The sequence below is a fragment of the Octopus bimaculoides genome, chromosome 20 (genome assembly GCF_046866305.1).
Source record: "Octopus bimaculoides isolate indiv1 chromosome 20, ASM4686630v1, whole genome shotgun sequence".
Classification (NCBI taxonomy): Eukaryota; Metazoa; Mollusca; class Cephalopoda; order Octopoda; family Octopodidae; genus Octopus; species Octopus bimaculoides.
In genome coordinates this window covers 7,607,275-7,621,240 of record NC_142947.1, presented here as the reverse complement: position 1 = coordinate 7,621,240, position 13,966 = coordinate 7,607,275, and the positions used below count along the sequence as shown (strand labels likewise).

The following is a 13,966-nucleotide window of genomic DNA, read 5'->3' as shown; positions in this document are numbered from 1 at the left end:
AAACAGAAATATTGGAATGAAACCTTTAAAACAGTGAGATATAAGAGGGAGGGGGTGAGGTGGATACAACTGAAACATGAACTCAAAATGTCAGGGTTTCTAGATTCGTGTGAGATGATAAAAATGCCTGGGTTTAAATGAAGCAAAATTTGAGTGTTGGATGTAAATTTAAAATGAAATTAAAAATACTTTACCTTGAACTTCATACTGCTTAGTTTATACATAATGTCTCCTAATTGTTCCCTAATGATAGCCCAGGTAATCTTCTTCTCACTCTGGGCCGTACTTTCCACAGCATGTCTGGAAAGGTCGTAGAATGTAATGATGTTCTTTAACATGCCTACAGTCTTGTAGAATGGACAGAACCTGGCAAAAAAGAAGAGACAAGATGTTAAGAAAGTAGACAAGTGGTCGGTCATTGCAGGACTGTTCAAAGTAGAGAGGTATATAATTAGACACAAGTTGGTGAGAAAAAAAAAGACATGCCATAGACATAAGGATATGAAACCAGGGTGTTGTCCACTGTCATTTCTACTATTTCACAACCACCTTCCCTATAAAAATTAGTGGTGACCACTGCACTCACCTGTCATATGGTGTGTAACCATTTTGTTGAAGGAAGTCGTCTTTGATTAGTCGAGACACCTCCAAAGTGATTTTATCAGATTCTGCAAGGGAACCCTGGAATAGAGATTACAACTTTTATTGGTATAGCAACAAACCTACAAGTTTGGTTGCTAACTAAGTATCTAAGATCATTTCTTGTAAATACAATTAGAACTATTTTGGCTGTAGACCTCATCCTTATACGTTGATGTTTCTCCATGTAGCGATAATACTGGGTTTTTTGCTTTACTCCTAAAGCTGAATAATCAGAAGAAATAATCAGATCAAGTCAATAAAAAATGTGTTTCTAAAGTGTTCATTATCTCAGTATGACATAATTTCGGCTTTAACAAAAACGAAATCAAACAGAAATACTGAATTATTAATAATAATAATTGTCACTGTTGATATCATCATTTATACTTCAATGTTAACAACATTGAAGGTGGGGAGCTGACAGAATCGTCAGCACACCAGGCAAAATTCTTGGTGGTCTGTTTTTACATTCCAAGTTCAAATTTGCCTTTAATCCTTTCGGGGTTGATAAAATAAGTACCAGTGACATACTGGACTCGACATAATTGATCTATTCCTCGCCTGAAATTGCTGGTTTTGTGTCAAAAATTGAAAGCAACATTAATGTCTTAGTTTCTCCACTTCATCATAGCCATGTTTCTAATTGGTATCAGTTCAAGATGTTGGTTTTTTGGATACTAAAGAAAAAAGCCCTAAACCTTAGATAGAAATAATATAAGACCCTAACCTTAAAGAGAGAGAAACAGAGACATGAATTTGTAGTATATGACTATCACCATTGGTTTACCTACCTTGCCGACCAATTGGACAATCTCTGATAAATCTTCTTCTTCTTGTAGGATTTCTTTGCACTAGTAAAATAGAAAAAAACAAAATTCAAGTTAGTGGTTACCTTTCTATAACACACAACATCAACACTATAACCACACAATCCACATTTATTAAGCATCTCCATAAACCATTCACATCATGACAGCAACAAACAAGCAACAGACAGACAGACATTACCTTTGTTCTTAAGGGCACAAATTCTGTGAAAGATTTGTCATAATATTCATCAAGGGCACGCATGTATTTGCTGTAACTGATGAGCCAGTTGATAGAAGGGAAATGTTTACGCTGGGCCAGTTTCTTATCTAAACCCCAGAAGACTTGTACAATACCAAGAGTGGCTGATGTGACGGGATCAGAGAAGTCTCCACCAGGAGGGGACACACTGCAAGAGAAATACAAGGAGTTAAAGATTTATCATGTAAAACAGTATTGTAGGTGTCAACTGGCCAATTCCATATTTCACTGTTGGAACTGGGAAGACATCTCTTCTTTGATATCAATTTAGGCAATATTGTTGATAATGTTTGTCAATCATAGGAAAAGCTACTGGATTGTCTCAATCATTTCTGGTCACATTTCTAGTGCAAAAGTCTGTCTGTGTCAATGTTGAAAATAATTAAGAATTTGGAGGGGACTGGTAAATTAACTAACTTCATTAATCAAGGCTTGGAAAACAACAAATGGTTTTTACAAAAAAGGTTTCAAATTTAAATATGAACATTATAAAAAGAGAACATTTTGTATCTTAGAACTAGACAAGGTTTCTGATAGATCAGTACCAAAACAGATGAACACAACTTGTGTTACTTCATAAATATTTTTTGATTAAATTATAGTGACAACTTATTCTGGTAGTATGACCTCCAGTAAGGACATGTATAACAACTGTTGTAGTTAACTCTATTCAGTGTGAAATTGTGAAGAGAGGACGACCCTATCACTGTTTTGTGTTTCAAGCCTTTGTCACTTAGGTAACACATTCTAACACAGATAGGTGGGTAGAGATTGACTGTGCCATGGTATCTCTCAGAGACGTGACAAACAATGAAGTAAATGTCATCTGTACCATAAAGTGACATTTCAAATTGATACAATTATTGTGACCAAAGGTGTAGAGGTAAACATTATTTCTAGATATCTACTGAAGCATGCAGAGTACCTTAATAGGGTGTGTAGAGTACCCCAATAGAGTGTGTAGAGTATACCAGTAGAGTATCCGAATAGTGTGTGTAGAATAAGTACCCAAACAGAATGTGTTGAATACTCTTAATATAGTGTTTAGAGTAACACCAAAAGAGCATGTACAGTACCTAGCTATAGTGTATAACATACTCTGTTAGTATGTGCAGGACACTCTGCTCTACTAGGGTGTGTATACAGTCAAGCACTATGCAGTTTAGTATACTCTTCTTTTCTACTAAGGTATCATAAAACAAAGATAGTAAACAGTGGTACTCACGCCCCAACAATACTGACACTGCCCTCACGAGCTGGATTACCAAGACATTTCACCCGACCAGCACGTTCGTAGAAAGAAGCTAGTCGAGCACCAAGGTAGGCAGGATAACCGGAATCTGCTGGCATCTCGGCCAAACGTCCAGAAATTTCTCTCAGAGCTTCAGCCCATCGAGATGTGGAATCAGCCATCATAGATACGTTATAACCCATGTCACGGAAATATTCAGACAGGGTGATGCCTGAAATGATGGAATGTAAAGTAGGTTTATTAGAGAAATGGCAATAACAAGTATTTGATTTATAGTGAAATACAGAACATTAGGAACTCCTACCAACCACGATGGAAACAGATAAGACAAAATCAACAAAAGTACTCTCAGTAAGAGTGCATACACTAAAAACATATTACAGTGTAATGTTAGATGTGACATAACAGATCAAGATTTTATACACTCACATATATATATATATAAGCACCATCCAAATGTGGCTGATGCCAGTGCTCCCTGACTGGCTCCCATGCCAGTGGCACATAAAAAGTACTATCTGAACAGAGTTTTGGTTGACCCTGGGGCTATAGTAGAAGACACTTACCCAAGGTGTCATGCAGTGGGACTGAAACTAGAACCACATGGTTGAGAAGCAAACTTCTTACCACACAGCCATGCCTGGATGGTTGGTATTAGTAAAGGCACCCAGCTGAATAAATGTCAAAACTGGTATAGAACTGGGCACAGCTATCTGGCTCGTCTATTCTTGTCAAACCGTTCTAACCCACATCAGTATGGAAAAGGGAACGTCGAATGATGATATATATATATATCTAAATGTGTGTGTGTGTACATATATAGATAGATAGATAGACAGATAAATAGATATCATCATCATCCAGTGTTTTAAATCCGGGTTTTGTCCCCGTTAACAATATATTCTTTCAATATATTCTGCAGTACAGTATATCCGTGTAATAATCACATCAGCACTAACTGTTCAATTTGATAAGATCCACTCAACACACAGGGCTAGGCCAGATATTTCTTAAGACAGATACAGTCAACACACTTGGGCACTTTTCTGTAGTCAGATAAGAATTGAGAGCTTCAAATTAGTTGCTATAGTAACAGCAGGTAAACACAATACATACATACCTGTGTAGATAGAGGCCTCACGAGCAGCTACAGGCATATTGGAGGTGTTAGCTACCAAGGCTGTTCTCTTCATAATACTCTCAGGATTTCCAGCAACTTCCATTGTCAACTACAATTAAAAGTCATCTTTAGTTAACACATTTCTACATTAGATTCTACATTAAAGATACTAATATAATCATATGTATCAATTGTGGTAGATATAGGCGTGTGCATAATTTCATGTAAGAGCATTTGTCAACTAACGTTTCTCTTGCAATTGTGGAATTAGGGGAAACAGTGAAATGAAAGATTCCTGTCCTCTGTAATCTCTCTCAACTATGTCCATTTAATGAACACCTCACAGACAAGTAACAAGAGAGAAATGGTGAAACCTAGATATCCGAAACCAAGCCCCTTGACATGCTAGACATATCAGCCTAGCTCTCACAAATTACACTTGATTGTCTTGACAAAGGAAGCATATTGAATTACTCAGTCCTAGATGAAGAGGGAAAAAGATATGAAAGCACAATGGTCGTAGCAGGAACGCCTTTGAGCAGAGGCCTGTTTGATGAGAGATGAATTAAGGGTGAAACAATAACAATAAGCAAAACATGTTAGAGTAGTTACCTTGGGGAAATCTCGCAATACTTCAGACATTTCATTACCACGTTCACCACAACCAACATAAATGATAACATCACTGTTTGAGAATTTGGAAAGGGACTGTGAGATGACAGTCTTACCACAACCAAAGGCCCCAGGAATAGCGGTCGTACCTCCTTGGACACAGCTGCAATAAAGAACATGGATTTTAAAAATAAACATTACACATATTTAATATAGTGATATCAAGATATAGAAAGAAGGCCATAGACAGATCCTTTTCCTTCTGTATGTGTATTGTCCAACTATTTTATTATGGTTTACTCCTGGGGAAGGGATGTGCCACATTGATCACAGTTCTTTGCACACTGAAACCACTGAGTTGTGGTACATATTGTTTATTCAGAACACAAATGGCAATGCTACCGAAAAGGTATCAATGCAAAGATATGCTAAGGCAAACACACACACACACACACACACACATATGAGAAGGAACTGTGGCATTGCCTTCACAGGCCCTCCAAGATCTGATAAGATGATAGCAAAAACCCTTTGACTAGGCTATGCAAACTGATCTTTGAACACTGAATCCTGTCCAACCATCTAGTAACTGGGTTTGGCTTGGACAATACACAAGATTTAGATATTTACCTTTCTATATTAGCCATTTTCTCGACTCTCATCCACCTTTCACTAAATCCACTTCAAGAGAGAAACTTCCTTTCCACCCCATCTTCCTTTCCAAGGGAAATTTGTAAAAAAATCAATGAGGGCTCAACTAAAGAGGAAACTGTCTGCCCCCAGGCCCTTCAACCTTATTCTCCACACAACTTCTTTTGCTGTAGCCATCAGACAGGGAAGTGAGGCAATCATCCCAATGGGCTTGGCTGATAGTTAAATCCATCTCACATGCAAAAGCAGCTGTTTGACATAACTTTACAAGGCAGCAACACCCTAAACACAATGGCTGTAGTAGTAAAACTCTCAACTTATGACTATGCAGTCAGTAGTCCAGCACTTTAAGCAATATTCCTCCAAATACAAGGAAATAAGAATAACTCACGGGAACAGAGCATCTAATACACGCTGTCCAGTTAAAAGTGGATAGTTGGCTGCAAGTTTATCTGCAGTTGGTCTAAGTTGTCTGACAGGCCACACTTGTAACATGGTATATTTTGTCTTCTCTCCATCAAATTCAGTTTCCAATACAACATCCTGAAAACAGATGAAACCTACTATCAACATACATCTCCTTCAATATTAACTTAAGAAGCAGTCAACAAATCAATTAAACAAATGTCTGCTACATATTTTTTCTTCAGATTTCAAAGACATTTCTAAAGTATAAGCAAATTCTTATGATAATGAATTCTTACCGAGATTTGATATTTTAGAATGAAGTTGTGATATGCATGCCTTCTTTAAAGATCCTAATGAAACAAGTGAATTGGTTCCTAAATGGCCTTGAACCTAGATTATGGGGTCAAATACAACTCCCTGGTATTTGCTGTCAAATACTTTGGAACAGATTCTCACAAAGGCATGAACCTTCAGATTTCTGGAGTGAGAGCAATGGAAGATTGCAATGATGATGCCTTTCCCAAGAGCTTTGCAGAGAGAAATGAAGTAATTCTAACAAGGATGTAGAATCTTAGCTCACTAGAATTTATAAGCCCATGATATTAGCTGATATGTAGAAACATAGAAGAAATAATGAGAAAGTAGTAATGCAAAATGCCTTATATATAGATTACCGAAGTACTGAAGATATTATTGTCTACAGTGAAACAGTTTATAATAAACTAAATGAATTGAGATTGTGAAGATAAAGCCCTATACTTACGCTGCAGTCATACATACCAGGCTCAGCAATATAAGTCACCTTGCCTTTTGAACGTGGAGGTAACATGAGTTTATGTCTGATCAATATATTTTCATATATGACACCATAGATGTCACCACCTGTCACATGACTTCCAATCTGTAAGTGAAAGAAATTAGCATTATTCATCAATTAATTAAATGATTTCTCTAAATCTAGGAAAAAAATTACAAGATGTTGTAGTGGTATTGTATAATATTATCACAGATGGTGCCACTGAGGTTGCACAACACGCCTCCTCATTGTAGCTATTTATAGCAGAGAATTCAAACCTTGTCTCTTATCTCAGCTATATTGACACAGCAAGTTGTATAAGCTGTACCTCACACACCTACATCAGTATACCACACAAATCCAGGGACACACACACATATCTAGTGACACACCCACATCCAGTTACACAAAAATCCAATAACTCACACATGATTGCTACAACCCCATGCAGCCACCATCCCTATACTCCCACCCTACCATACCCCACCCACACACCATGAGAGATGACCTACCTTGACGTTTTGAGGTTCAAACTCCCACTTCTTGGAACGATCCAATGCAGGAGTATTGACACCTTTAGGAATGTAGATACTGTCAGTCAGATCAGAGATGTCCTCCAATGGACGTTGAATACCTGGAAAGGATTAGCAACAATTAGTAAAAATTAGAAACTGGAATCCATTTTTGACATTTATTGTGATTTCAGATAAATGAAGATGAGGGCAGGGAGAACACTTTAATGAGGAGGAAAATTCACTACCCAGAGTGGGGGTGGGGTGGGGTGGAGTGAGGGTGGAGGGGGGCATGATACAGAGTGGAGTGAGAGCATGGAGGTTCACTTTTGAGATTGAATTAAAGATAATATCCCCAATAAAGTTGATGCACACTCTCAGAACACTGGTTCAACATTTTACTTATTTAAGAACCAAGAGATAGAATTCTGTACCATCCCAGAAGCATTACATCATGTGTACCATCATAAAAGCACCACATCTTATACCATCTAATCACAAAAGATACCACTGGGACATTAACCTAAATGTATTTAACAATACATCAATGATGCAACATTCCGCAGTGCACAGCACTATGTAAACTTAAAGTGCCACATGATCCATGCCACGCGGCAGCAATGCACTGACATAAAACAATACAGTTTCAATAAAATCTCTGCTATAATTATCTAACCAGTAATGGTATTCCACCCACTGTAGATGTACCACAGCAGTTATGGTACCCTATACACTATAGATGTACCATAGTAGGTAGTGGATGAACAAGCAATTATCAAGACTAAATGTTGAGGTATCTTTGTTGTCATTTCTCCAGACAGCTATTGTCCCAGATGTATATCATTCATGAGTATTTTAAATGCTTCAGATGTTTCCATGCAGCAGTTGTTTTAAACATTCTCGAATTTAATCTCAGCTTAAACTAAGCCAGTGAATAAACAGGAAAATAACCAGGTGTACAGTAGTTTTTACAAAATATGTTGGCTATTTCACAAATGTGGTTTAAACAGAAGAAAAACATTTTTTTAAAAATTATATATTTCAAGAAATCTCTGAGATTTCTGTACACAATGTCTGAAAAAATAATCAATTTTCTAATGACAGTATCCATGGTAAGTTTTGTTGACAGAATACTTTAGAAATGTTTGTCAAAGTAGGTGTACGCTAGAAGCAATAATCCAACTGACCTTTCTAAAATTACAACTCTCTCTATTTCCTGCATACTCTTAACAACTAAAGGAATTTTTTGATCTTATCTAAATTCAATTTTTACAGTTTGACTATAAGTAAACAAAATAAATATTTTAATAATTTAAAAAATTTTTTTTTATTTTTGTGTTGCAGCAAATATGGAAATAATGCTTAAAACAAAATGAAAGATAATCAGGAATTTTTTTTAAATAAACAATTTTCTAGATGTTCAGTTGTGAACTAAAAAGGTGTCATATGACAGATTCTATTTACAGTATGAATAAAGGGAATTCTAGGACAGCTTTTATTATCATAAAGAAAAGAAGTTACAATGTTCTAGCTCTTATATTTCATGAATTGGGTGAACTTGAGAAGAATGAGGGCAAATTTAGTGAGAAGTAGGGACAAAATTGAGGAGTGGGAAATGATGAAAACAAGGCAAATTTAACAATAAGTAGACAAAATGGGTGACAAAATGTAAAATATAAGTTGGCTTTGATAGAAATGAAATTCTTAGATATTTCACATACACACACATGCACACAAATACACACACACACATATTGTTTATTTAGGCTGTTATTTAGTAACAGTGGCCTGCTAACCTGGAGTTTCTGCAATGTGATGTTGGTTCCTCAAACAGGAAGAGATAGGATAATGGATAAAGACACATCATTGTGACACTGGAGAGACAGGACCAAAGCCATCCAACCAGCATTATAGGCTCCCAGGCAAATCAACAAACAGGATCCTTTAGTATTTATTTATTGACAGCAAGCCACAAAATACATAGATCAGAATTTGGACCCTAGACCCATGAGGCCCCTGGGCAACAGCCCAGTGTACCCTTGCCTTAAGTCAGCCCTGATTGGGACAGATGACAGGCGAGGAAAGAAACAGAGGGTAAGGGGAGGGAGAAGTATTAGCAAGTGCACACATGCACACAAGCAGAGCACACCAAAAGAGAAAAGAAAAATGAGGTTGGTAATGTGGAAATATCTATTACAAACAGTTTGTATAGTTAAACAACTGAATCAGATACCAATGAAACCTTTACAATAATCCAACATATTACGGTAGGTGACAAGGTCAACTTGTATCCTATGTGAAGACAACATGTCTAACACTCACCTACAAAAAGGTGGTGGATGGTTCAACTTCATCTAAAAAACAGTGTAGGTCTGGATAATTTAAGTTACAAGTCTTGTTGGGAGTCCTATGTTTAAATCCAGCCAATAAATCCAGAATGGTTATCATATACAAAGATAAATGATAACCATTTGGATCATAGTTAATATATTACCAGGAATACTAAATAATATTCGATTACCCACCTACCATCATTATAGACCTCAACACTATATTGAGTACATCTACCAAGAAAGGTTGGTAGCTTCCCCAGAAAACTCCCCATTCACTACAAACTGGATTAATACCCTACTGTTACATAAGATACCTCTTACACAGGGGTCATCCCCATTACCACCCACATCACTCACCATACTAGCAACCAGCTACTACCATCACCATCATCACTACTAGCCACAGGTAAAGAGAGAGACATGTTAATATAAAACACTGTATTGAGGTGGAAAGCTGGCAGAATCGTTAGCATGCTTAGTGGCATCTCAGTCATCTTCATATCCTGAGTTCAAATTCTGCCAAGATCGATGTTATTTTTCATCCTTTTGGGGTTAATAAAATAAGTATCAGTTGAGTACTGGGGCCAATGCAACCAACATATCCACCTCCTCAAAATTGCTGACCCCGTGCTAAAATCTGAAATCTATATAATACAGTGTATTGTGAAAATCTGAATATAAATATCTCACCATCAAAAATGCTGCCCATAATTCCTGGTCCCAGTTCAACTGAAAGGGGTTTACCTGTTCTCAAAACAGGGTCCCCTACAGTTACACCAGCTTTAGTAATGTTAAGGAAGGCAACTTTGAATATACACACAATGGCGGGGGAGGCATTGGACTATTGGCAATATAAGTGTAAGTGCAAACCGTACCAAAGCAGTTGTGTTTATTGGATGAGAAAGACACACGATTATGCTGGCTACATTCCGACTGACATTTGTATACACTATCATACAGAATATACATGTACACACACACAAACACATTGTATACATACATACATACGCATATGCATACCTGAAACATATAAGATTTTTTTTGTCAATTGTTAGAAAACTTTAATATTAATGAACTTATTGTATACAGTGGTTAGGTGCATTACAACTCATCAGAAAAAGTAGCCAAAAGTAAATGAACAGTACATAGAATAATGCACAGGAAGTGAACAGTGCATGAGCCTTTTAAAAAGAAAAGAAGGAAGAAATAGTGACAGTATCAAATATTTTTTGCAAAGTATTTTTAAATAAATAAATATATATAATACATACATACATTGTATGTGTGTGCATATATGCATGCATATACACATGCATACACACACACACACACACATGCATTGAAACATGAGAAAACACAGTCATAAAAGGATACAAGTGTCTTCATAGACTTGTATAGTAGCCATGTCTCCTTCCAGTCGAATAATCTCTCCAACCAGCTCGCTATGGCCAACACGAACCAGTTCGTACATTGCTGCTCCAGACATGTCCTGGGCTGTGACCACTGAAATATAAAAAAAAAGAACAGCTATTGGAATAGTTGACATAAATGGGGGAGAACACGAATACACACACACACACACACACACACACAGACACACACGTGTGTGCAGGTGTGCGCGTATGTGTGTGTGTGTGTGTATGTGTGTGCGTGTGTGTGTGCCTCAGTTTCCTGCCTGAAGACAGGACTCTAGAACCCGTGTACCTTCAGAGAAAAGACCTTGTTCAATATGCAGAAAAGGAGTCGGTATAAACTCCATATGCTGCACCCAATGTAAGCTATGAACACTTGTTCATTCATTCATTCATTCATTTTCATGAACATCGCAAAGTAATGAGTACTTTCCCAAACATCATTTAAAGCTGTGTGACCTCTGATCACTATGAAGTCCGATTCTGGAGAGACAGATACATCCGCAGGTGGATCATGCAAAGCCTTGCTGCTGTTGACTTTCAGATTTCTGCATGTGGTGCCAGGCACAGCATGCCACATCACTCTGCAGTAGATCTTTTTGGAGTTTGGTGGTGCCAGTCTTGCATATGTCGCACCAGCTAGTGTGATCTGCAGCCATTGATTCGAGACTGTCTGGAGGGATATGACACTTTGTCAGCGTTGCCTTCAGGTGATCTTATATATATATAAATAAATTCAAAAAGGGATAAAACTCTTTTACAAGAATTTTATCAAGAAGCCAGTGAATTTCCCTTATATATATATCTATTTATAACCATGTGTCAGTGCTTATATTAACTAGGATAAACTTATGTTCTTCTCCTTATGTCAAAGCGTGTTATTCACCAAAGATCAATAGGCACCAACTATGTCCTGGGAGAGGATGGGGTCAATATGAGTGATTAAAATCCAACACAGATGCAATGCAATGACTGACACTAGTAAAATAACAATAATAATAATAATAATAATAATAATAATACTATATATATATATATATATCATCATCATCATCATCGTCGTTTAACGTCCGCTCTCCATGCTAGCATGGGTTGGACGATTTGACTGAGGACTGGTGAAACCGGATGGCAACACCAGGCTCCAGTCTGATTTGGCAGAGTTTCTACAGCTGGATGCCCTTCCTAACGCCAACCACTCAGAGAGTGTAGTGGGTGCTTTTACGTGTCACCCGCACGAAAACGGCCACGCTTGAAATGGTGTCTTTTATGTGCCACCCGCACAAGCCAGTCCAGGGGCACTGGCAACGATCTCGCTCGAAAATCCTACGGGAGCCAGTCAGGCGGTACTGGCAACGGCCACGCTCAAAATGGTGCATCTCATGTGCCACCCGCACAAGAACCAGTCCAGGGGCACTGGCAACGATCTTACTTGGCTTGCCGGGTCTTCTCACGCACAGCCCATTTCCAAAGGTCTCGGTCCGTAGTCATCGCCTCGGTGAGGCCCAATGTACGAAGGTCTTGCCTCACCACCTCAGCCCAGGTCTTCCTGGGCCTACCTCTTCCATGGGTTCCCTCAACTGTTAGGGTGTGGCACTTTTTCACGCAGCTATCCTCATCCATTCTCACCACATGTCCATACCAGCGCAATCGTCTCTCTTGCACACCACAACTGATGCTTCTAATGTTCAGCTTTTCTCTCAAGATACTTACACTCTGACGGGTATTCACATTGACATTACACATCCAATGGAGCATACTGGCTTCATTCCTTGCGAGCTTACGTATGTCCTCAGCAGTTACAGCCCATGTTTCACTGCCATGTAGCATGGTTGTTCGTACGCATGCGTCATACAGTCTGCCTTTTACTCTGAGTGAGAGTCCCTTTGTCGCCAGCAGGGGTAAGAGCTCTCTAAACTTTGCCCAGGCTATTCTTATTCTAGCAGCTACACTTTCAGCGCACCCACCCCCACTACTAACTTGGTCGCCCAGATAGCGGAAGCTATCAACTACCTCTAGTTTTTCACCCTGGAATGAGATAGAAGTTGTTTCCTGTTTGTTTACAGTCTTTATTGCACCTGAACATCTGCCACAAACAAAAACTAACTTGCTAGTTAACCTGCCTTTGATGTTGCTGCACCTCTTATGTGTCCATAGCTTGCACCGGGTACATCTTATAGAGTTACTACCTACTCCTTTTCTACATACTGAGCAGGGCCATCTACCTGAAGGGGTTTGTGTTTTATCTACCTTCCTACTTATTAGGATTTTGGTTTTAGCTAGGTTGACTCTAAGGCCCTTCAATTCTAGACCTTGCTTCCACACCTGAAACTTCTCCTCTAGTTCTGATAGTGACTCCGCAATTAGGGCAAGGTCATCAGCATAGAGGAGCTCCCAGGGGCAACCTGTCTTGAACTCCTCTGTGATTGCCTGGAGGACTATGGTAAATAAGAGGGGGCTGAGGATGGAACCTTGGTGGACCCCTACCTCTACCCGGAATTCATTGCTGTACTCATTTCCAACCCTCACCTTACTGGCAGCATCTCTGTACATGGCTCGCACAGCTCTCATATATATATATATATATATATATATATATATATATATATATATATATATTGGCTGCTACTTTCTAACAATATACTATAAGGCTAACATACTATAAATTGTGTAATATGGTATAGGACTGTATTATTACAAGGCTAACATGGATGGCTATTACAAAATACACAACAAGGTTACCATTGAGGCTGATTGCTTAATATATACATTAGCTATAACTGTCTAAAATATAGCAAAGGGTTAACTGTGACAGATTTAGTTATCAAAGATAGGGCTAACACCAGTATTGTTGTCTAATTAGGCCAACGACGACTGTTGTCAAATTAGGTCAACAGTCACTGTTCTACTGTTGGTAATATTGGGCTAACATGTGACTGTTTGAGTAAGGTGACTATACTGTATTCTGTTGTCTCTCGGTTTAACAGTTTACATATCCCGTTATTGTATATTACAGAAGAGTAATGGGAATACTGTAGGAGTGGTTGAAATAGCAAAGAGTTTGTTGGAAATATTCTGAAGACGATCCTCAAACATCTTTATATCCTGTTAACTTACTTCTTATATTGAAGCAAACAACAAACACTTGTTTGTATGACTCTAA

At 38.2% G+C, this 13,966-nt stretch overlaps 1 protein-coding gene across 3 annotated transcripts in view; it reads right to left on the bottom strand.

Annotated features, from left to right (window-relative positions):
- LOC106869851 (V-type proton ATPase catalytic subunit A) overlaps positions 1–13,966 on the bottom strand; it is a 30,833-nt gene that overhangs the window by 1,984 nt on the left and 14,883 nt on the right. For all 3 annotated transcript variants that reach the window (XM_014915771.3, XM_014915772.3, XM_089337941.1), the window contains exons 3-14: positions 10,769–10,897; positions 10,085–10,174; positions 7,062–7,183; positions 6,517–6,654; positions 5,737–5,888; positions 4,695–4,857; positions 4,083–4,191; positions 2,936–3,173; positions 1,651–1,858; positions 1,434–1,493; positions 587–681; positions 195–366 (exon numbers count right to left, since the gene is read on the bottom strand). In XM_014915771.3, the coding sequence (XP_014771257.1) occupies positions 195–366; positions 587–681; positions 1,434–1,493; positions 1,651–1,858; positions 2,936–3,173; positions 4,083–4,191; positions 4,695–4,857; positions 5,737–5,888; positions 6,517–6,654; positions 7,062–7,183; positions 10,085–10,174; positions 10,769–10,897 (1,676 nt within the window). The remainder of the gene's footprint in view (positions 1–194; positions 367–586; positions 682–1,433; positions 1,494–1,650; positions 1,859–2,935; positions 3,174–4,082; positions 4,192–4,694; positions 4,858–5,736; positions 5,889–6,516; positions 6,655–7,061; positions 7,184–10,084; positions 10,175–10,768; positions 10,898–13,966) is intronic.